This window comes from Sphaeramia orbicularis, chromosome 6 (genome assembly GCF_902148855.1).
Source record: "Sphaeramia orbicularis chromosome 6, fSphaOr1.1, whole genome shotgun sequence".
Taxonomy (NCBI): Eukaryota; Metazoa; Chordata; class Actinopteri; order Kurtiformes; family Apogonidae; genus Sphaeramia; species Sphaeramia orbicularis.
This window is the reverse complement of record NC_043962.1, coordinates 30,646,049-30,669,913: the sequence shown is the minus strand read 5'-3', so window position 1 is coordinate 30,669,913 and position 23,865 is coordinate 30,646,049. Positions and strand designations below refer to the sequence as shown.

General features: G+C 37.6%; 3 protein-coding genes across 5 annotated transcripts; 2 read left to right on the top strand and 1 right to left on the bottom strand.

The window, feature by feature from the left end:
* Positions 1 to 161: 161 nt before the first annotated feature.
* Positions 162 to 12,571, top strand: ints14 (integrator complex subunit 14). Of its 3 annotated transcripts, none has more exons than XM_030136102.1 (12): positions 162 to 217; positions 660 to 936; positions 1,043 to 1,150; positions 1,271 to 1,426; positions 1,812 to 1,930; positions 2,042 to 2,184; positions 2,270 to 2,362; positions 2,665 to 2,809; positions 2,926 to 3,059; positions 3,515 to 3,633; positions 11,502 to 11,567; positions 11,660 to 11,893. In XM_030136102.1, the coding sequence occupies exons 2-12, from the start codon at positions 715 to 717 to the stop codon at positions 11,891 to 11,893; spliced, it is 1,539 nt and encodes a 512-aa protein (XP_029991962.1). In that variant the 5' UTR covers positions 162 to 217; positions 660 to 714. The 3 variants fall into 3 exon arrangements, with proteins under 3 accessions (XP_029991962.1, XP_029991963.1, XP_029991965.1); XM_030136103.1 differs by lacking the exon at positions 162 to 217 and adding an exon at positions 550 to 573; XM_030136105.1 differs by lacking the exon at positions 162 to 217 and having other exon boundaries at positions 715 to 936; positions 11,660 to 12,571.
* hacd3 (3-hydroxyacyl-CoA dehydratase 3) lies at positions 12,191 to 17,446 on the bottom strand. The gene is made up of 11 exons (XM_030136106.1): positions 17,241 to 17,446; positions 15,181 to 15,223; positions 15,036 to 15,109; positions 14,786 to 14,950; positions 14,560 to 14,596; positions 14,209 to 14,319; positions 13,985 to 14,112; positions 13,392 to 13,504; positions 13,037 to 13,143; positions 12,823 to 12,954; positions 12,191 to 12,745 (listed from the first exon to the last, which is right to left on the bottom strand). Exons 1-11 carry the CDS (start codon positions 17,316 to 17,318, stop codon positions 12,672 to 12,674), a joined length of 1,062 nt encoding a protein of 353 aa, XP_029991966.1. The 5' UTR covers positions 17,319 to 17,446; the 3' UTR covers positions 12,191 to 12,671.
* Positions 17,447 to 19,318: 1,872 nt separating this feature from the next.
* Positions 19,319 to 23,269, top strand: ppcdc (phosphopantothenoylcysteine decarboxylase). The gene is made up of 5 exons (XM_030136107.1): positions 19,319 to 19,537; positions 20,035 to 20,130; positions 20,477 to 20,605; positions 20,711 to 20,879; positions 22,616 to 23,269. The coding sequence occupies exons 1-5, from the start codon at positions 19,394 to 19,396 to the stop codon at positions 22,702 to 22,704; spliced, it is 627 nt and encodes a 208-aa protein (XP_029991967.1). The 5' UTR covers positions 19,319 to 19,393; the 3' UTR covers positions 22,705 to 23,269.
* The last annotated feature ends 596 nt before the right edge of the window (positions 23,270 to 23,865 follow it).

Sequence of the window (23,865 nt, the reverse complement as noted above, 5' to 3'; positions counted from 1 at the left end):
CATGAGCCAAATTATTATTATTATTATTATTATTATTATTATTATTATTATTATTAGTAGTAGTAGTAGTAGTAGTAGTAGTAGTAGTAGTAGTACTTTTTCTTAGTAAAATCATACCATATAGGAACCCTGTACAATAGCACATAGTTTCCACCCGGAAGATTTCATTGATGCTCCCTGATGTTAAACGATTGTATGGGCAGAGAAGTATTTAAAGGCACGTATTTGTTCATTCTTTTGTTGTTTTATTTTCGACACTTACTCGCCATAAAGTTGAGCTCATTTATTTTCTTCAACGCATTAAATAGCCACCACGGTGTTTTTTGTAGTTGTTTTTTTTTTCGGGGCTACATTTGACAGTGAAAAGTGTTAGCATAGCCTGAGGTGAGCTAGCGTGTAGAAACCGTAAAAGTAGTGAGAAGATTACAAATGATAATATTGCTAGCGTTTCGGCAGCTCAAACCTCGTTTATAGTTGTTACCCATGTTAAAATAACAATAGAATGACCCGGTTCTTACTTAACTTGTGATGTAGTAACACAGCTGTCATGGCATACAGAGTCAACAGTGTAAGGTAGTAAACGTCAACTAGCCTAATATGCAGAAATTGTTACGTTGAACCTGCCGTGACATATATATTTTACATTTCTTTTCTTTTAGTGGGATTGCAGTGGTTGGTCATTTAAGTGTTAGAAATCTGTATCAGCTGTGAACCATGCCCACCGTGGTGTTAATGGACGTGTCTTTGTCCATGACGCGGCCAGTGTCATTGGACGGCAGTGAGGAGTTTCAGAGGAAGAACCTGGCTGTTCACGGACTCAACATGTTGTTTGAACACATGGCATCAAACTACCGGTTGGAGTTCACAGCACTGATGGCATTTTCATCTTTGTGGGAGCTCTTGGTGCCTTTCACCAGAGATTACAATGCCTTACAGGTAGAGTCTGCCTCAGGTTTGAAGTATGAAGACAGAAATGTTTTGCTTCCTTAGAGGACTTTGGAGAATTTTGTGATTGTTTTTTTTTTTTTTTTTTTCTGTATAGGAGGCTCTGAGTAATCTGGAGGACTATGATAAGACTTGTGTGGAATCAGCTCTTCATGGAGTAAATAATGTTGTACAACAGGAGTGGGGCAATGCTTGTCCCTGTCAGGTATGTTGCAAAAAACGCTCAAAACACCATGTAGTCATTTACACCTCTTCAGTGCTTTTATTTTCTTATACACGTTTTAATAATACTATTGTTTATGTACCTCCTTTGTTTGTCCTGTAGGTGGTGCTGGTTACTGATGGGTCTCTGGGGATTGGGAAAGGTTCTCTCCGCCATTCCCTACAAACATTGAAGCAGCGTGGCGATGACAAGAAGTTCCCCCTTCCTTTCCCTTTTCCAACCAAACTTTTTGTCATGTGTATCGCAAATGCAGAGGAGGTAAGGGATACATTTATCAGTGTCACTATTGTTTTTGTAGTGTAACAGCTTAACAATGCAAACATGAACAAAAAACCCTTGTTTGTTCCCTCCCACAATTACCACCATTTACCCATTTCTGCACACCTGACCACAAATTTCTTCAGAATATACCTCATTTTAAGAAGATGGATTAAATTATAATAGTTGAGATTAAAAGGGAGAAAAGTAAAATGCAAGCAGAAACGAATAACACCCCCCCCCCGGCTGATTTTTCAAAATATGCATCATCACTACAGAATTAACTCATGCAGAGTGTTTTTCTGATCAGTCCATGTAAATGTCTACAGTTTAGCACTTGCAGTAGATTTTCTTCCTATAAAAATGCTGTGCTTGGTAATTGTAGTTACAGATGACAGACGGCATGGACAATTTGGAGGAGCTGCTGCGTCTTAGTGGAGGGGATGGACAGATCTTCACTATGGAGGGGCCGCTTTGCATGAAGAGTGTGCAGGCCATGTTTGGGTATGAAAAATCTCAGAACTTATATGTAAATGTAAAACAGAAAATGAAAAACTGCAAACTCTCTTAATGTCATATTTAACACTCTACCTATATACTTTTTAACTTCTCCAGGAGGCTTATTGACCATGCCTACTCCCCTTTCCATGCTGTGCTGCACTGTGGGAACCTGTCGTCCGATGTTCAGGTGTTTCCTCGACCCGAGCCCATCATAGTAGATGATGAGGTTGATCCCATGCCACGAAATGTCAACACAGGTATCAGATGGCTTCAAATTCTAGAGTTTGGTTTAAGTTTTTTTTTTACGTTTTTTACATGTTTATTTTGTGGCACATCGTTCAGATTTGGAAATCATGGGCTTCATTGAAATCGCTGATATCGCCAGTCCTCCTGTCATATCCAGACACTTGGTTCTACCTATTGCTGTGAATAAAGGTTTGTGTTTAATATTCTGTATCATTTTAAATGTAGTAATTGACAGATTATGACAGATACCCAGTGCTTTATTCATTCACTGGTATACTGATAAAACAAACCTATGAGAGAAGAGTTGAAATGATTTTTAATATTTAAACTACTTGGTGATTTTGCTGTAAATGTACATGTATTGCACATATACACATCCATTGTAATAATGTAAATTTTGTTGTGTTTAGATTAGCTTTAAAACCAAAATATCAACTATTATGAGTCCCCAAGGATGTTTCTAATGTGATGGGTGGGGTCACTCATTTCAGAGGTGGATGAAGTTGGTGCTGGAACTGCAGAAGAGCTTGAGGAGGAACCCTCATCCAGTCAAATGGCAGGAAAAAGTCCAAACTTTTGTGTACTTTTACATGGCAGTTTGAAAGTTGAGGGCATGGTGGCACTGGTCCAACTTGGGTAAGTTACAGCACAAATATTTAAATTGTATTACTTCTGTTTTTGGTGTATTTAAATATTAACAGCTGTTCAATTTATGTGCACCTTTAACCTGCATGTTATTTTTTTCTCTTCAGACCAGAATGGTATGGCATGCTGTACTCTCAAGCAGACAGCAAGAAGAAGTCGAATCTGATGATGTCTCTGTTTGAGCCAGGTTCAGAGCCTCTGCCTTGGCTCGGCAAGATTTCGCATTTAGGACCAATCTCAGGTAAACTAGCATGCATTCAGCATATCGAGGTTCTCTTAAGACAAGTTTCAAGATGTTTATTGTTGTATAAACAGTAGTACTGAGCAATGAAATTCTTATTTTGTGAGTTCCCTTCACATGACAAATGTAAACAGGTAAGCTAAACCAAAATGAAATAAAGTAAACTGTACAGTTAAAACAATTTAAACTAAACTAAAACACAATAAAGGACCTAAACTGTACAGTATAATTACAGCAAACTCCCATATGGTGTGTTAAGAAAATTATGACGTTTCTGCTGCATTTAAACATTTTAACATAGTAAAGACATACAGGTAAATGATTTAATGGGTTATTTCTGAAGTACAAACACCTCATTGTATATGCATGTATTGACGCAGTCAATGATTGTCAGTTGAACAGCTGTGATGTTAGACCAGCTCACTCTGATGTTTTGTGATCCGTCTGTCTTTCAGAAGCTGCAGAAAATCCATATGGAGAGGATGACAGTAAAAGTCCTTTCCCCCTACAGCCCCCAGTCAAACGAAGCTATGCCCAGAACGTTACTGTGTGGATTAAAGCCAGTGGATTACAGGTAAACACCCGAAGGTTCTTATTAAAACACTGCATCACAACATGGGTTTTAAGTCCTCAGAAATATTTAACTAAAATTGTTGGTTTTTAATCGTATGTGGAATTCTGAGTAGCTTATCTGAGTAAGTTGTATTTAGCTCCTGTGTACAAGCCATGTTAAATATGAGAGAACAGTACAAAAGCAGGCATCAAAATTTGTATCTCATGGTGATGCACAGTGTTGGGCAGTAGCATCGCTACTTGTAGCAAAGCTAGTAACTAACTACAATTCTCAGTAGCTTGGCGGTAACGTCTCTATTTCCTGAATCAAGTAACGTTTCAGTAGCTTAACTCTTTTATTGATGAAATAGCGTGGTAACGACCACAGAAGCTATTTTTATATACAGCGGAGAAGCAGTTTGTAGTCTAGAAAAATGCTATTATATAATGCACAGCACAAGCACTCAAGATTGTTTGGAACAGGGATACAGATTCTGTCTGCACGGGGCTCACTACAAACCAGGCGTTTCGCCCGGAGTGGGCGTGGTTTACTGGAACGTTGTCGTGCACATTCTTTGAAGCACCGTGCCTGCGCTTGTGGACGGCGTAGCAGAATCCGGGCAGTGGTGGAGCTTTTCCCCACTTCCTTACTGATTTTCCCCTACCTCCTGCCGAGTGGTTGCTGTCAGTACCAGTGAGCAGGCAGTGGATACAGAATTGAGCGAACCAGGTGCGTCATGTGGGGCTGAGTTTCCATGGAGGAGTTGGAAATGAGACCTGCACCAGACACCTGGTATCACCCTGGAGCACCTGTCAGATGATGGCGTTCACTTCACTGGAGAGGGAAACGGTGTTCTGCTGAACATCGGATGGTTGTTGGCTGAGGTGTGTGACAGTGATCACCACAGAGGCTCTTTTCAGAGCCGCCAAACCCACAGTAAAGAGCATTACAGCCAGTTGCCCCTCTCTGTTTCTCTGGTTAATGGCTGTGACACAAGCACCAAAGTAACCAGTTTGTCAGTGGTGTACTGGTCCCTGGAGAAGTGGGTATACTCTCAATTTTTGCATTTTGTTTTTTAAGCAGTCCAGAAAAATGCCCTGTTTTCGAAACAGGGACATGTAAGACTACTCCATTTAGTTTACCCAAAAATCCATCAATAATTTTGGTCACTATTATAAAATTATCATGACTTGATTAGGAGCAGTTTGTAGATAATAGGGGAGAGTGGGGTGATTTGTACCGGGGGGAAGTAGAGCCACCCCTTGTTTCTAGAAAACCATAGAAGAAATTGGTCATGTGACCAAGAGCCATTTTACTCATTCTACAAAGAAGAGAGACACATGGCATGGGAGGTAAGCACATTTTAGCTCAAAAAACAGTTATTTTGCCTTTCAAAGTAAAATTTCTATGATCAAGGTTTTTTACCTCCGTGAGGAGGTATTGTGATCACTTTGCTTTATGTGTGTGTGTGCGTACATGTTTGTTTGTTTGTGTGTTAGCAAGATAACTCAAAAAGTTATGGACGGATTTTCATGAAATTTTCAGGAAATGTTGGTACTGGCACAAGGAAGAAATGATTAAATTTTGGTGGGAATCGGGGGGGGGGGGGGGGGGGGGGGGGGCAGATCTCTCTTGGCAGAGGTCTGCGCTCTCTGAGTGCTTTTCTTGTTGATTCTTGTGTCTGAACAACTATAGACAAGTTTAAAAACATTTCACATTTGTTTTAATGCTTTAGTAGGTTACACAATGAGTCTATATGTGATACACATGATGTTAGCTCTGAACTGCTGGATCATGCTAGTTTTTCAAAATGGTGGGCCTGGGGTGATTTGTGCCAAAGGGCCTGGGTTAAGTTGTGCCAGTGGCACAAGTCACCACTTATGATTATTTTCAACATATTATTTTATAGTAATTGTATTAGGGCTGCACGATTAATCGATTTTAAATCGAAATCTGATTTTTTAATTAGGCCGATTTTTAAAAAAGGGAAATCGTAAAATCGATTTCATCTCTCTCGTGCCTCCGGGCCGCGCGCTTGCGGGCTACCGTAGGCTCCTCCTCCTATCAGTGACAGCGGTCTGTCACAGAAGTCCGTGTAATGACTGGACTTTAAACGTGTTAATGAGCCCGCAGTACTTAAAGCAATGTAAGCCGTGGCTTCACGCACCGATCCCGCAACTGAAATATAACTGCATGCGGATCATTCATCTTCCGTTGTCCTGGATCTGTACCGTACCGTACTGTCTTCTTCCGAACCGGGTCTGGGTCTCGGGGTCATCAGCCTCAGCAGAGGAGCCCACACAGCCCTGTGCCCACACACATCCACCAGCTCCACACATAGAATCCCTCCAGCGTGTCCTGGGTTGGTCTGTTCGACGCACGGATCCTCCAGTTTAAACAGAACCACATTGGTATCACTTCTGTGGGCCCAGATACCCAAAAAAGAGGGGGGGGGGGGATAAATAAATAAATAAATTTAGTTCTCTTACTTGCTAAATTTTTCATTCACAAATGTAAGTTCTGTAACACAAAACCAAATATTATTTATTTTTTGAAAGATGCTGAACTTTATTTAAAGCTGTTAGATAAATCTGGAAACAAAAAGGCTATTAAAAACATAAGTATTTGCTCTGATTTGGACATTGTGTTATAGTGTATTCCCCCTGGCAAACTTATGTTATTTTCTTGTTGTATACACTGTTTGTATACTCCATTCAATAAAGATTTAATTAAGAAAAAATAAACTTCTGTGGGTTAATCACATGATACCATCACAGATTTCAGGTCAGAGCAGTGCCTTGCATTGTGGGCTGCTCACAAAAATGACATGCTGACTTCTGTTGTCTTTTGTAGTTTTACCCAAAAATTGAAATCAAAACCGAAAATCGAGTTTTTAGAGGAAAAAATCTGGATTTTTTTTTTTTTTGCCAAAATCGTGCAGCCCTAAATTGTATATTGAATGGTGAACGGTGGTGCAGTGGATAGCACTCGTGTGTCACAGCAAGAAGGTCCTGGGTTCAATTCCAACACCATACGATGTGTGGAGTTTGCATGTTCTCCCCGTGTCTGTGTGGGTTCTCTCCAGGTAATAATAATAATAACTTTATTTGTATAGCACCTTTAAAAACAAAGTTTACAAAGTGCTTTGACAGAGGGCACAACAGCAGGATACACGAAGAAAATAAAAACACTAAAACAGAACCAACACAATTAGAGAGATGTATGAACAAGTTAATTATCAAACAAGATCAAATTTAAAATTAAAACTAAAAATTAAAGTTAAAAAGGCAGTAGACATCACATAAAAGCAATTCTATAAAAATGTGTTTTAAGAAGTGATTTAAAAGATGTTACTGATTCCGCAAGCCTTATCTCCTCGGGCAGGCCGTTCCAAAGTTGAGGGGCCCTGATGGAAAATGCCCGGTCACCTTTTGATTTAAGCCTCGACTTCGGAACAGCCAGGAGCCCTCTGCCCGAGGATCTAAGGCTGCGTGCTGGCTCGTAGTCAACTAGCATTTCTTGTATATAACTTGGGGCCAGGCCCATTCGAGCTTTAAAAGTGATCAGTAAAATCTTAAAATCAATTCTAAAACATACAGGGAGCCAGTGGAGGGATGCGAGGATGGGAGTGATATGATGGTGTCTGCTAAAACCAGTGAGAAGCCTAGCTGCTGCGTTCTGGACCAATTGGAGGCGAGACAGTGATTTTTGGCTGATGCCAGACAGAAGAGAATTACAGTAGTCAAGTCTGCTGAATATGAATGAGTGGATGATTGTTTCTAGGTTGTGGTGTGGGACTATTGGTTTGATTTTGGAAATAGTTCGTAGCTGGAGAAAACAGGATTGGATAACTTTATTAATGTGTAGTTGGAAGGAGAGGTCTGAGTCAAATATTACCCCGAGATTTCTTGCGGTGGGAGTAATGTTTGAGGAGAGGGGACCGAGGCTATTTTTTATTGCAATGGTGGAGTTTGGTGGACCGAATAGTATGACTTCTGATTTGGAGCTGTTTAGTTGAAGGAAGTTCTGGGCCATCCAACGGCTTACATCATTGAGGCAGTCAGACACAGCAGCTAGGCTTCTGGGGTCATCCGGTCTCAGGGGCAGGTGTATCTGTGTGTCGTCCGCGTAGCAATGAAAGGAGATGTTGTGGCATTTAAAAATCTCACCAAGTGGGAGCATATAAATAGAAAATAAAATCGGGCCTAAAACTGAACCCTGCGGTACACCACAGGCAATCTGGGCTTTGGAAGATGTGTGGTTGCCTATGGTGACCGCAAAGGTTCTGTCTAAAAGGTAAGAATAAAACCAGCTAAGAGCAGTGTCTCTGATGCCAACCCAGGTTCTAAGACGTTCGATTAAAATATTATGATCCACAGTGTCAAAGGCGGCACTGAGATCTAAAAGAATTAAAATAGGGCTCTCTCCTCTGTCAGCTGTTAAAAGAAGGTCATTGGTGACCTTGAGGAGGGCAGTTTCTGTACTGTGTAAAGCTCTAAAACCAGACTGAAATTTCTCAAAGAGGTTGTAATCAGACATAAAAGCTAAAAGCTGGGTTGAAACTACTTTCTCTAAAACTTTAGATAAAAATGGGAGTTTAGAAATAGGTCTAAAATTATTAAGATCAGAGGGATCAAGGTTTGGTTTCTTTAAAAGGGGTTGGACCACAGCATGTTTAAAAGAAGGGCGGACAGTGCCTTGTAATAAAGACTTGTTAATGATTGATAAAATACTGGGTCCAACTGTGTCTAAAACCTCTTTAAGAAATTTAGTGGGGATGACATCAAGACTGCACGTAGCTGATTTCATATGAGAGATTATTTCAGTTAAAAACGACAGTGAAACTGGTTCAAAATTTTTAAAATAACTAAAAGTTTCCCTACCTGTATCTAAAATACAATCTGGGGGGGTGATTTGTCGCTGTATGTTTTTAATTTTGTTAAAAAAGAATTTTAAGAACACCTCACACATGTCCTGCGAGGTGTCAGTAAAATGACAGGGGGAAGGGGTAATGATCGAATCTATAACCTTAAATAAAATTCTGGGGTTAGAACGATTCGCTAAAATTAAGTTTGAATAAAAACGCGCTCTTGCTTCCTTAACTGCTTTTTGATAATTTTTTGTTGCAACTTTCCAATTTTCTAAAAAGACATGTAGGCCTGTTTTCTTCCATTGCCTTTCTTTTCTCCTACAGTCTCTTTTCAGTTCAGCTGTGGTCTCATTTAGCCAGGGCTGTGGTGAACTCTGGGATTTTTTAACTTTAAATGGAGCGACAGAGTCCAAGACAGTTTGGCAGGTTTGGTTAAAATGGGATACCAGCTCCTCTATGTTAAAATTAGGATTAAAAGCAGTTAAAAAAGCAGTATTAAAACGTTCCGAAAACTGACTAGCAGACACAGAGTTAAAAGCACGACGACGAAGGGGTAAATGGTGACTAAAAGGTGGTTTGGATAAAATAACATTAAATAAAATTGCTTTATGGTCCGACACACAGATATCCTTAAACTCGAGGTTGTCAGGATTGAGACCGAGATGAATTATAAGATCAAGTGTGTGACCTTTTGAGTGTGTGGGTTCATTTATGATCTGTGTGAGATTAAAAGAATCCAATGTATCCATAAAATCAGAAACAAGAGGCTGAGCAGGGCAGCACACATGTATGTTAAAATCACCTAAAATTAGAATTCTGTCAAACTTTGAAATAAAACCAGATACTAGCTCAGCAAATTCTTGGATAAAAACATTATTTGGCCTTGGTGGTCTCTGGCTTCCTCCCACCATCCAAAGACATGCACTGAAAGGTTAATGGGTTAATCTAAACTGCCCATAGGTGTGAATGTGAGTGTGATTGGTTGTCTGTCTCTATATGTCCGCCCTGCGATGATAAGGTGACATGTCCAGGGTGTACCCTGCCTTCACCCATAAGCAGCTGGGATAGGCTCCAGCAACCCCTGTAACCCTTGTGAGGATAAAGCGGGTTCGGATACTGAATGAATGTATATTGTACGCTTACATTTTATCACTAAAACTATTTGACATTCTTAATTTTAGACCAAAACCCATCATGCCATGCACTTATAAAAAGACGACATACAGGGCTGCAGCATCGACAAGTGGGATGTTAAGTAGTAGGCCTAGACCCTTCAATTAGAGCCTTTGTGTTCACAGGACATTATTTTTGCCCTTTTTGAAAAAATGTGGACCCCCATAACGTGTGCTATTTTCTTGACATAGGTATTGAATTATGCGATCACATAATGGTGTTTTTCAGGAGGGACTGAAGCATGCCTCCAACATGGCTTTAACATTCATGGCTTTCACAAGTGTTGAAAAGAAAATTGTTGCTAAAGTTAGGTAGAAAAGGCCATTTCAAGGCTATTAAACCTTTATGTTCACAGATCATCATTATCACTGCAGGAAAAACCATTCCCAAATGTTCCATGCTGGTAAAAGTAGCTTGAGCGTTGATTTTCTCTTATGCTCTAACATTTGATGCATGGAGTTTAAAATGGTACATAGCCATTAGTGTGCTTGATTATGCATTGAATTATACGATTGCACATTGACATTTTTCTGAAGGGACCGAGTTTTATTCAGTTAAGTGGCCTCTTATGTTACATATGTGACAGACAGCGTTCTATGTATGTCAACGCTCATCTATTGCCAAAGCCTTTTTGCCTGAAATGTACCAAGTTCCATATATTTGTATTTAACTTTTTTGTGTTTTCCCAAAAACTAGAAAATATGATTGATGTCAATAGTTTAATAGGGTGACAATATTTAAATAAACCTTAAATGAGTAATTTTTGTATTGAAATTGTCTTGCGTTTATATAGCATTACAGTTTATGAGATTAAAATGTTCTGTTTTACTTCAATAATCACTGGCACAATTTACCCCAATGTATTCTCCCCAAAGGCATAACTTAAAGTAGCTTCACATGCAGTGAGCTACCTCTGTGGTGTTTGTGTAACTTAGCTTGCTACATTTGACTGGGTGGTAGCGTCTGTGTAGTGAAGCTTCTTTCGTGGCAGAGTAACTGGTAGCTTAGCTCACTACATTTTCCAAGTAGCTTGCCCAACACTGGTGATGCAACAAGAAAAGTCAGGTGATCACTGAAGTCTGTAGATGTTTGTCAGTTTTAGATGTTCTGTTGGTAATCGATACATTTATACATCATGTGTTTTCTACCAATCAGAACATAGAATGAAACAAGTCTAGTGAGTGTGCTTAGAAAACACCCCAACCCGAATTTTGTTGTTTCTGTGCCACATATATTTGACCTGACATGATTATTTATGGAGGGAGATGAAAACTCAAATGACAATGGTAAGAAAAAAAAAGGCAGCTACATATTTCACTCAGTCAGCCTAACTAAAGCAAATTTGCAATTTTAGTACAAAAAAATTAATTCAACAGAACAATGATCATATACATATTACATTTCAGTGCATTTTTGACTGTACAATATACTCATACAAATACCACTTACCATAAAATAACCAAGAAGAGTAATGGTGTCTATTTAATCAGTTTAATCATTAAAGGAAACAGTTTCATGGTCCTTCTATTCAGTACATTCAAAAACTCTCTGATAACCAGCTTTTTCACTTGGAGGCATTTGTAAAAGACATACATGGGATTGTGGGAGCTGAAGAGAGCTGAGGATGCATCCTTAAAATTTGATCCTTCATTGGTCCTTCATTGAAATTTCGTGGTACAGCAGATCCTCCTGTGAGTTTGAGAAAGACTTCCTCTCATCCTTTAGGCTTAATTTATGTTTAACAATAATTTAGCAGTGATCTAACTAGTAGTGATATAAAATGGCCATATTGTTTGCCTTGAGTAAATATTTTTAATTTCTGGTTGTCACTGGCTTCTTTCTACAGACTGATGTGCAGAAGATCCTGAGGAATGCAAGAAAACTGCCAGATAAAACTCAAACCTTTTATAAGGTAATGTATCTTTAATCATCTTTGAGCTCATAGTCGTGCAGTTTTGATGTCTTCATGAGTTTTCATAGATGTTTTGTGTCTGAACTTGTCAGGAGCTGAACCGTCTGCGGAAGGCTGCATTGGCGTTTGGGTTTTGGGAGCTCCTGAAGGGAGTCGCTGAACTGTTGGAGAGAGAGTGCACCATGCTCCCAGACTCAGCTCATCCTGATGCTGCTTTTCAGCTTTCCCATGCTGCACAGCAACTTAAACTGGCCAGCACGGGTGATTCCCAGTATGCTGCATTTGATCATAACATTGTCCCCATGCACACTGACTTCTCAAGCTGAGAGAATTATGGAAAATGGACTGAAATACAGCAGCCTGTGTGGATCAGAGTGGAGACGGATCAAATGGTCTTTTTGAGAATTTACAAGAAGAACTGAAACATCACACTCTACTGTGACACCATCTACACATGGCAGTGAGATGTCTGTAAAACTTTAGAATGTACATATTTTTGTTTTTTTGTAATATCATTCAAAAATGTACTTTATTTTTACTGTCAAACACCTGCGACATTCACAGAAAACTCGAAAAAATGCCTTAACATTAGTCACAGTGTTACAAAAACAGGAAATCAGAAAAAGGAAGGAAATGCTTTTATTTATAGCAGGACGTTGAACATTGACAAAATACTGTGAGTCAGCAGTATCCCTGAGGTTTAAGGGGGTGGTTATGAAATATGAAACAATAAATTCAGTAGGTGTTATAAATGAGTCTGAGTTGTCTTTGTAGGCCTTACAGTGAAACAATACCAATGCATTAAACAGTCCAGATCATAAGGAATGGAAAAAAAAACACATACACGTCAGATTTCATGACATACTATGGCTGTTTACTAACCTATACAATATGGACTACTATATTAGATCCAAAGTAAACAAACCATAAATGAAATGATGAATACTTCTATCATCTATAGGATGTTCATGTAACTGTGACAAAAGGGATTTCAGTGTTTAATTTTTATTATTTTTTTTTAAATCGCTTCAGAAAATTTCTCAACTGGTTACCCCAGTGATGTGGAGGCAGCAAAGGTATTTGAATAGATTTGTGTCCCAAAGCTCAAGTTGCTTTCTTCTTGGTATGGATACGCCTCATCCTTAGCTTGTAGAGATGACAGAAGTTGATATAAAGTCCTACAGTGGAGGACAAAATATCAGAACAAAATTGGCTGTATTCAAACATAAACTGAGATATTTAAATAGAGACTCACCCAAAACCATGAGAACCAGATAGATGTAAAGGATGTAGGAGAAGCTGACAGAGGTACCGATGGGTTTGGGCAGAGGAATGCTGAAGAGTTTAGTTTCATCAAACATGGGAATTGCTTGTATCACAGCCACAGCTGAATGGGGTTCAAATAGAAATGATCATAAAAAAATATTACACACTATCATCATTTTAAAGAAAAAAGTAAATAAGCTCACCTTCAGCTAAAACCCCTAAAGGGTACAGTGGTATCCAGACTGTGTATCGCAGCCATGTCAGGGTTTTCCACTCAATATCACAATAGCTCAGCAAGTAAAATGGATACCTGAAAATGAAGCAGAGTTACTTCAGGAAGAACTGACTCGTATTAAACTACCCATCCTCAAACTGACATGCTGATATACTGCTGCTTGGTTTACTCGGCATATGTGATGGTGCTGTGTGTGTAAGTGGATGTATAATAATTGGCCTGTTGCTTTATGTGCTGAGTGGGAAGCCAGTGCAAACAGATGCCAAACGCACTGTGATAGTTTTAAATTCATGGCTCACCACAAGCAATGGATGCATCCTTACCTGATAATCTCAATGGAGCTCCACAAGTAGAAGACGAAAAACACAACTGGCTTGTTCTGCATTTCCTCTAAGCTGCCAAAAATGATAAAGAGGATGAAATTCCTTCCAACGACCTAGTGAAGAATCAAGAGACAAGAGCATAACTATTAGTGATTCTGCTTGATCTGTCATGGTATTTGACTTAAACAACAGAGGTTTCACACTTAAAGGTAGGGTAGGAGATGTTTTCCTGGAGCATTTTTTACTCTTTTGCTTAAAATCCCCTTCACACCCCAGTTGCAACCAATTAATTAAATGCTGTAACACAAAAAGAAAAAATTTAGTCACCTGTGGAACAGACAGGACTGAAAAAACACCAATCATTTTAACTGGGCCATCGAAATGATTGAATGGTGATATGTCTGTTAAATTCAACTGCCATTTGTCCCTCCCCCCTCTGCAAGTACAATCAATACAATGGCTTCGGGAGGAAGTCTGAAGAAAGGGGTTTGGACTTTTGAATTGTGTATTTTCAAAATGTAGCTAGCTCAAACCATTTTTCCAGCATCTCCTACCCTACCTTTCAAATAAGCTGGTAAAAGAGTAATTCATACCTGTATAAGACTTGGAAGGACTCGTGTTCTTACAACCCCGAAAGCAGCATTTAAGACCTCCACTGACGCCAGGATCTGGCAGAAGAACATCACTTTCGATATGGAGTGAAATGTATCATATAGAAAATCTGAAAGGATAGCAAAGGCTATTGCAAAAATACTTAAAACAATAGAAATAAAAACTATGTTAAAGGTTAAGTTTCTGTGCATTTATACACTCTTACCTTGACCAAAGATAAAAAGTCGCACAGTCATGTTTATAAAGATCCATGAAAAGCCAAGGAACTGCACCAAGTTATATGAAAACAAAAATCCTAATTTTGGGTTGTCAAAGGCTAAAAAAAAGTGAATAAAAAAAAATTATTATGGTACTTCATACACAGAAACTGCATCAACAAAGATGTGACAAAATGTTTTACTCAAAATAACATTCTACAGCTATTGATGGGAAGTGTTTACACAAAATGGGTAATAAATACAATTTCTAGACATCCATTCATGAATTAGCATAATAATTTGCAATATATCATGAAACTACTTCCTGACATAGAGATACTATTAATATTGGTTCTCACCATTATCTGGACCATGTTTAGCCTTCAGTTTCTCCTCCTTTCAAAATGAAGAGTAATGGCACATTTTTAATGTGTTGCTTTATTATTTTTGACAAAATCTTATTTTCTGGTACTTTTTCTACAGTTTGTTTCTATCACTGTGGTAGCATTTTTTCCCTCTGTAAGTATAATGCTATTGAAATAATATATCAACTGAGGTTAAAACATGCAGCCACTTTAATCTCACCCTTTCTTGGATCTCCATCTCTGCATCTGACTCGTCCAGCCAGCGGTCAAAGTCAGGTGCTAGGAAGACTGGCTTGCGCTCATGCACCGTCAGTTTTTCCCACCAGCCACGCTGCTCTTTCTGCAGTGTAATATTCACCTGCCGTTGTGTAGACTTGTAGCTTATCTGGGCACAGTCAGTAAACCAAAAGAGAGTGTTATAGACATAAAAAAAATACACATACTTCACCAACTTTAAAATGCATACACACCTCTGGCTTTACAGGTAGAAGAAACTCCAAACTGAACTCATATTCATTTTGCCCCTTTGCACCACGGCCCTGAGCTAAACAAAAGAAAAATATATGAAAGCGTTTGTAGTCAAACAAACATACGCCCACAGAAAATGCATCTTACCTCTAAACCGAAGCACATTTTCATGTACTTTCACACTGATGTTCTGCAAAAAGAAAAAGGCAGATAAGGACTTCCTTCTGCAGTGACAATTCTACAAACATCACATTACTTCCTGTTTAGCCATCGATAACAATACAATATTTTGCAGTCTGATCAAATATTCTAAAATAAAAAAGCTACATAGTAAAGTAAAATTTGATTACTAACTGGAACAACCTCCTCTATTTGGCGAATACTCTTTCACACAATCCCCACCCTGACTTGGTGTGTTCATGTTCCTGCATGCTGCATAATTTGCAGAACAAACCACATGACGGTGACTCTTAAATGTTTGATTGATTGACTGATATATTTATTTCAAATATGAATGTCAAAACAGAAGGAAATAAATAACCAAACACTTAAACGTAAGACATATAATACATATTTGAAAAGGAGTGTGAAGAAGCATAACTTATAAACTCCCACCCCTTCTCCTTATATAATTAATTATAGTAATAATCTTCTTAGTCTAAGCATATCTATACTATATACTATAATATGCCTGACACTTATTATTTAATAATTTGGTTTCTAGTTTTTATTTTATTCTGAACAAATGTCATATGATTTACATAAACACATAATACAGGGGTGTCAAACTCATTTTCTTCCGGGGTCCACATTCAGTCCAATTTAATCTGCAGCGGGCTGAACCAAGAAAATAATAGCTTGACAGCCGATAAATAACGACAACTTCAAATTCTCTTAGTGCAAAAAATAACATTCAGTTATGCCAATATCTATATTTATAAACTATCCAAACAAAAAGGATGTGAATAACCTGAAAAAAATGCAATTTGTTAAGAAATGTAAGTGCAATTTTATTTATATTATGCCTTGACTTATCATTTATACATGTGCATTACATATGAGATCTACAAAGGCACAAAACATTTAGTAAGAGGCAGAATATTGTTAAAATTGTGCTTAATTCTCTTATTTGTTCAGGTTATTCACATTTTATTGTTAAAGGATAGTTTGTAAATATGGATATTTCCATATTTTAATGTTTTTTGCAGTAAATCAAAGAGAGAAAAAAATGGTGTTGTCATTATTTATTGGTTATTATGATATTATTTTTGAGTTCGATGTCCTAACTTGTACTTTGCAAATTCATCCTGCGGGCCGGTTTTGGCCCCCGGGCCGCATGTTTGACACCTGTGACATAATACAATAATACATATATGTAAATCCATACACACACACACACACACACACACACACAGATATACATACTGCATACTTGTCCATCCTTATAACCCCCAGTGATACCCACCACTTCCCTCCTCCCTGTACCTCTGAGAAATTGTGTCTTTGTACCTCCTTTTAAATTGTTTCATGCTTGGACATTGCTTTAACTCCATGTTGAATCTGTTCCACAGTCTCACCCTGCTGACTGAAACACAACAACCTTTCCTAGTCATACATATTAAATGAATTTTAAAGTTAATTTTCCCCCTTAAATTATAACCACCACCACCACCACCCCATGAATACTGACTAATTTCTGTATATTTGTTGGTAATATGTTATTTTTAGCTTTGTACATTGAAATGTTTTACAGTACTAAAGTGTGAATTTTCTAAGTGTATTGGCAATCACAGCGTTTGGACCAACATGAAGTTAAAGGAAAAGCATTCTCCTAAGAGCTGATGATGTTCCACTCCACTCCATCTACATTTTGTCCCTGGAGTTAAGCTGATTTTAGGATTATAAAACACATTTTCCTAAAACCACGATGCTCATCAGTTGTGGGACTCTATAAACAGGTTTCATGGCCTCAAACCTGATGGTTGATGAAAGCTCTTAGCTATGTGCTTTGAGGAGATCCATTATCACCATGAAGCATCTCTGTTTGTCATCTAATTTGCAAATCATATCACATTGACCAACGGCGGCTGCAAAATCTTATTTGTATAATTTACAATTCAGTCCAGCAGGAGGCTCACATTAGTCCAGGTGGAAACAGTCTGCAGTGGTCCAGGTGAGTGTCAGTTCTGTATATGAGTGAGTCTCACCTGTGCGTCTGTCAGCTCCACCCGCAGATAAATGTCGTCATGGCGTTGAGCCCAGTAAACGTGTGGCGTGAGAGCCATCGTCACTTTTTAGTCATTTACTCTACAGGAACAATGCTTTATCGTTGTTTTAAGCAAATTCAACTCTGAAGAGAAAGGGAAAATAAATTGCGCGAGCACTCTTCTTGTCATTAATGGATAATGTCAGTAGTACCCAGACTGACGTCACACTCTGCTCTGATTGGCTGTTTCTTAGCGCGGCTGTGATTGGTTCATTAGACGGATTGAAAGCTGTGCTAATACTACTAGCTTAGCCTGCTAATCATCATAAGCATCTCTTTGTAGCACACAAGGTGATGAGGCAGCAGCATGGTAACAGTGTATAAATACAGACAGAATAATTCAATTGTTGAGGTTGTAATATGTCTGCTACCTGTTTGTAAAACTCTTACATGGTCTTCTAAGGTGCCTCCAGGGATTAGAGGCCCCATGAAAAACATCTCACTGTGGGCCCCACCACTTCAATGCCCATACATACAAACCTTAAAAATACTGTACAGTCATGGATTGATATTCTAACTATTCTGATTAGATTTTACAAGTTTTATATGATTGATGAGAAACATGCAAGTCACTGTTGTCTACCAAAAAGTGATGATGTAAGGAAGATGAAGAAGGCTCCGCTGACACGGTCTTGATTGTGTCAAAAGATTTAATTAAAAATGTCCAGCATCAAACAGGCACCATGATTTGCCAGGAGAGCATTTGGCCAATGTGATTGTCTCCCCCTATCTATAGATACATCTCTGGACATCTGGTTTGACAAAAGAAGGATATCTAGTTTCCCAGCCTAGGAGGCACAAATACCATCAGGCCCTCGTGACATATAAACATGCCAAACCTATGGACTCAGACCATATAAGGCAATTCAGATACTTCACCACCTTTTACATTTTCATAAATTTTTTCATGATAACTTATGGGATTTTGTTTGCCCAAAACAAAGCCAATGCAAAGAGTCAAACATGTTTATTAGTACCTTGTGAAGAAAACATTCTTCTAACATTCTTTTTTTTAATCGTTCTTAATCTTATGAGCAAATTATTTTCACAATTACATTGACTAGAGCCCTACTGTTTTCTAGGGCCCCTGTCAAGTCATGGGCCCTCAGGATCATCATTGTTTTTCTCAGTCTTGCACCACCACTGATGGGCAAAGCTATTTCAGGTCTACTCTGGTTTCTTAGCTAAATTTTGTTTATTCTGCTTTTCCAGCCTAAATAAATTTGACAAACCTCTAAATTGTGGGGTTTTTTTTTTACAGCCATGGCTGAAAACATGAATGTTGTGTGTCTGCACCACATAAAAAAATGGTTTGTACAAACTGAAGAAATATTACATATTATTGAATTGAATAATATTGAATGTTTATCTAAAACCAAACTCTCCTAATGATGAAAATGGCTGAAAGGAACAGCAGTGAATTCCAATGTAAAAAAAAAAAAAAAAAAAAAAAAAAATTGAAGAATTTTTTACACACACACACACACACACACACACACACACACACACATATATATATATATATATATATTATATATATATATATATATATATATATATATATATATATTATCGTTGTTGTTGTTGTTGGTATTGTAATTGTTTAGGTCTCTTTTTGACTGTCATACAAACCTTTCTGTTGTGCTTAAACAGTTATATACTTTTTTTTTTTTTTTTTTTTTTTTTTAAATAAGAAGCTACAGCAGCTACAAGTAAAAGTATTTCTAGAAATTGTGTCATGTTGAAGATGGTTGACCACGGCAGTACGAACTATCAGTACAATCATCATCCATTAGCATTTGCCTTTAGCTGAAGCAGCTAGGAGCATACCAATCAATCAGAGCAGCCCGTCTTTCCAGCCCCACAGCAGAGCCTCCGTCCGGGCAATCCACTCCCGAACAAGAAACGCCAACCCAGAAACTTCTTAGGACCGTGCGTGCTCCCGTACCCGTCAACATAGCAGCGTACTCGTTCACGACACAGAGCTGTGTGTTGAGCTCTTCTCTGATTGGCCGCTTTGAAATATTTACGGAAGTGGTGTAGCAGAAGCGACATACGCGACAGCAACTTGACTTCCTTTTATAACAAGCTAATATGCAGATCGATGAACACATTTCTTCCCCCAGTGCTGGTTTAGTGAAATCGCGTGGAACATTTTGTGTTCTTGTTGGCGTAACAGGAAGCGTCGCGGCCTTAAAACTCCCTGTTTTGGTCTCACAGCTTCTTCAACTCCCAGGGGTGTGCTGCTTCTACTTAACTGTCTATAACATGTATTAGATCATAGGGTGGTTAGCTTTTATTTGTTTGTATTTTTAATGGTGGAAGTACATGCTTGTTCGTCCAATTTGTAAACTGCACTTTCTGTTTATTGGTTTCAAGGACACGTAGCTCACTGTAACCGCAAGAGGGAGATATTGCAGTTTCAGGCAGCAATAGAAAAACCTTATCTGCTGTACGTAGTAGATACGCTACATAATTAGTATGAACTAGATGGAATTATCTTTGTTTACGTGAGATGAAAAGGGCAAATATAGCAAGTATCTAATTAACATATAGTAATTTTTATGACAGAAAAAAATTAGCTTGATTATAATATTTGCAAGGAAAGCTTAAGATGATTGTGACAGCTTTTCAGAATGTTGCAATGATGCCCCATTGCTTTTCTATTTAACAATACAGAAATGTGTTATGAAAAAAATGATGGTGATTGTCACTGTCTTGCTTTTTCATTTTAGGTGGATGTAAAAGTGGTCACCACAGAACATGCCAAACACTTTTATAACCGTGCTGAAGTTTCAGTAAAAGTCTACAGTGACAAGGATGAGTGGGAGGTATGATGAAATTGATAAATGTTATTGCCTTTAATAATGAGCAGTCACGTGTAAAGTTTCTCAATCTCTCAGGTACTGATAAGCTTAGAAGATAATGAGGAAACTGTGATGTAATGTTTGTATAATTTTAATAAAAGTATAAATGCTAAGCAAATCAAAGCCATAATTTCATCCTCAGAGCTATATTGAGTAATGTGGTGAGTAGTCAGTGTACATGTTTTTAAGTGCTCATCAAATTTGAAACTCATGGACCTGAGCCAGATAAGATTGAGAAACTGGTCTCCTCCATTCCAGGAAGGAAATAGTCATCTCGTAGATTGTACTTAATGATATGTTTCTGTTCTAGCTGTGGACTCAGAGGTCTGATCCTGTACTACACATTGAGCTAAGGCGCTGGGCAGACCTATTTGTCATTGCCCCGTTAGATGCCAACACTCTTGGGAAGATTGCTAATGGCATTTGTGACAATCTACTGGTGAGAACATTAAACCTTGTCTAATTGCAATTAAATACTGATGAATATTAATTATATAAACTATTAGAAATAATATGTAAGTTAACTCATATGTGTCATTGGTAGACCTGTGTGGTAAGGGCCTGGGACACCAGCCGCCCTCTCCTCTTCTGCCCTGCAATGAATACAGCCATGTGGCAGCATCCCATTACTGCCCCGCAGGTATCGAGCCTGAAGGCTTTTGGATATGTGGAAATCCCCTGTATCTCTAAGAAGCTTGTGTGTGGAGATGAAGGTAGGTTTAATATCAGAAAAAGTAACTGATATCTGTGAGCTCCCCTAACTGAATTTCATGGTTCTGTAAAAATATTTTATTTAAAATGATATGAAATTGTCCTAAGAGAAGTGAGGAGTGTTAAATATATACATACATATTCATATACAGATAAACTCTATTAATTCCAAGGGAAAATCAATGTCCACCCACTTACAAAAAGAAAATAGAAATTAAAACAAATCATCAGTGAATTATTTACAGAATATTTAGTTTACCTTGTTTAGTATCTAGTATATCTTCCATTGCCTGAGGTGCCGTAAATGTGAAAATGAAGTCATATTGATAAAGAAATTTCAAAGCTACATTTGTTGTCGTACAAGAAGTGAGTAGGCAAGTTGTCTGTAGCTGTGCAGCATATTTCATATGAAATGAATCCCCTTAAGGCACTAAATTAATAAAAGTGACAATGTCATAGAAAATATGTTCTCATACATATCTAGCGCTTTGCAGTGATATACAAGTGTACCAGGTGATGTGTGTGGTATTTGCCCTATATATTTCCTAAAGCACAGGGCATGTTCAACATGTTACCTTGTCATCCTCTTCACAACTTCCAGTCATTCCTTTCATTTGCCCAGTTCTAAGCCTGTAAGACGCATTATGTTGTGGTACATTCTGTGCCAAACTTATATTTTTAGCATGCCCTCAGCTTACTATTCTTTACTGCTTTACATTTATACTAATATTAGATTGTTCAGGTTACCAGTTATGTGCATTTAATTTGATTTTACTGGACACTGGGTTGTACTTTTGTAGAATATATACAATCCAGTACAAGCAGAATGTATTATGACTGATCTCCAATTAATCCTAATTAGTAAAGAGTCAGTTTTACTATTGTGTACTTGTACCTGTTTCCAACAAATTTAGCTTTAGAGTATGGTTTTGATGACATTCATTAAGAGCATATTAAAAACTATCAAATTGGTTGGTCAGGCACAAACAATATTAAGATGAACAACTGGTGTAAAAACAGCAACAAACCTATTTCTGTCAAGAACATTGCTTTTGGAAGAGCAATTTTCTGTGCTAATGGGTCTATAAGGAGATCCAAAAAATGCACATTCAATAAATTTGCCCCAGTTTCTAAATCATGTAGCTCTATATCTGATAATGATTGTATCTTTATATTGTATACTATAATAAATTTAGTATCTAGTCGAAGACGCATAAATGTCAGATATTATAAAAATATGATGCTTATATTCTGTTGCAGATGTTTGTTGAATATTCCAAACATCACTACCTAACTTTCCAGTCTGTTCAAAAAAGACAAATAATGCCCAAAAAGCATTATCTTAATCTTTTAATAAATCCTATAATAAAGAACTGGACTAAACTAAGGTCATAGGTAACATTTAAAAAACAATTAACTGAAGGTATATTATTTCCCGTCACACCATACTCTTAAAAAGGTGAGTCATAAACTCTGAATCAGCAGAGAAATAAAATGTCTGCAAAAGGTAATTATTTCTGATGCACTTGACTCATCTTGTCTCGGAAGAAGGTGTGCAGCTGTTTTGGTTGTACAAGAAAACATGTTTTAGTTGAATGTTGCTGATGGTATAGACAATGTATTGAATGGTTTGCATGACAAATGTGGAAGTTGTGTCATTGCTTGAGGGTCACTGAATTATAATTTATTCTATCTATTTGCTTTTTTGTGTCAGCAGTAATTATTTGCCTTGTTTCAGGAAAAGGTGCCATGGCAGAGGTATCGACTATTGTTGGTGTCGTCAAACAGTATCTTCAGAAAACAGATGTGTCACCTGGCCACACGTGACTGTTGGCATGGAATTAAAATGATACCTTCCCGTACAAAATAGCTTTGTGTCAAAAACCCTGAGGCGATTCTACACACCCATAGTAAACTAACATAGTTCTACTAACATCTTCTTGGGATCATGTGGGTGTGTATAGACTATTGTTCCCTGGCATGACTATGACTCTTCTGTTAATTTGGAAGCACCAGTTAGGACAGGTTAACATGCTCCTTTGCCCATCTTAAAAACGTGACATTGTAAAACGTGCTGTAATTCCAAGCATAGTTTAAACCCTTACATAAGCATTGCATCATTTATCTGAAATTATTCATGGTTTAGTTTCTCAATATTTTTTTCCATCTCTTCCTTATGAATTCACGTCAACGTGATCATTGACTTCCTGACCAAATTCCAATCCGTCCAGTTGAAGTGAACGTATTAACGAGTCTTTATGTTTTACCTGAGCTTTTATCAATAATGTCATCATTTATGTGCACAAAAAAATAAATCTTAAAATGTAAATGTGAAATGTTGCTCCTTATTTATTTCAGGATGTCATTTCAACATCTATGATGCACAAAGGAATAGTAAAACACATTCAAAAACAAAGTGGTGCCAGTGTACATAAAGGTGGCTGGCAAAGAAGTGCATTTATGCCAAATTCAGTTGGACTCAATCAGTAGTTCTCAAATTTTTTACAGTGGAGTACCCCCTGAAATATACTTTTTTAGCTAAGTACCCCTAATTCTCGCTTTAGCATTTTTTATTGAAAAAAATTTGGCAAAATTTGTTCTTGTGCCAAAGGTGTCTGTTTTTATTTTCAAAACTTTGTAAACAAACAATATATATTTAACTATATTTAAAAAAAAAAAAAAACCTTTGTAATTAAATTTTGTGTGCAAAACATAAAATGAAAAGTGTCCTTTTTCATTGATAATAAAAATAAATGAACTGGTCATTAATGAATAAATGAACCTTATATCAACCAAAAATAATTATTGAATTAGTCAAATAAACTCATCTTGAATAATATAAAATACAAATGTTCTTAAAATGTTACCAAAGCTTAAAGAAGATGATTAACAGTAAAACTAGGAGTGTTTTGCAATATGAATATTTTGTTATATGAATGTATTTATTGTGTTTTAAATTTCAGCATTCACATTATTTATTTTGTATTC

Excerpts from the sequence above, each read along its gene's own strand:
- hacd3 (XM_030136106.1), bottom strand. The coding sequence starts at position 17,318 with ATGGCTCTCACGCCACACGTTTACTGGGCTCAACGCCATGACGACATT. Across the intron at positions 14,320-14,559 it reads TAAACATGGTCCAGATAATG|CCTTTGACAACCCAAAATTA; the intron begins GTGAGAACCAAT and ends ACTTTTTTTTAG. Across the intron at positions 12,746-12,822 it reads TCTGGTTCTCATGGTTTTGG|GACTTTATATCAACTTCTGT; the intron begins GTGAGTCTCTAT and ends CCTCCACTGTAG.
- ppcdc (XM_030136107.1), top strand. The coding sequence starts at position 19,394 with ATGCAGATCGATGAACACATTTCTTCCCCCAGTGCTGGTTTAGTGAAA. Across the intron at positions 19,538-20,034 it reads AGCTTCTTCAACTCCCAGGG|GTGGATGTAAAAGTGGTCAC; the intron begins GTGTGCTGCTTC and ends TTTTCATTTTAG. Across the intron at positions 20,131-20,476 it reads GTGACAAGGATGAGTGGGAG|CTGTGGACTCAGAGGTCTGA; the intron begins GTATGATGAAAT and ends TTTCTGTTCTAG.
- ints14 (XM_030136105.1), top strand. The coding sequence starts at position 715 with ATGCCCACCGTGGTGTTAATGGACGTGTCTTTGTCCATGACGCGGCCA. Across the intron at positions 3,634-11,501 it reads TTAAAGCCAGTGGATTACAG|ACTGATGTGCAGAAGATCCT; the intron begins GTAAACACCCGA and ends TTCTTTCTACAG. Across the intron at positions 11,568-11,659 it reads AAACTCAAACCTTTTATAAG|GAGCTGAACCGTCTGCGGAA; the intron begins GTAATGTATCTT and ends TGAACTTGTCAG.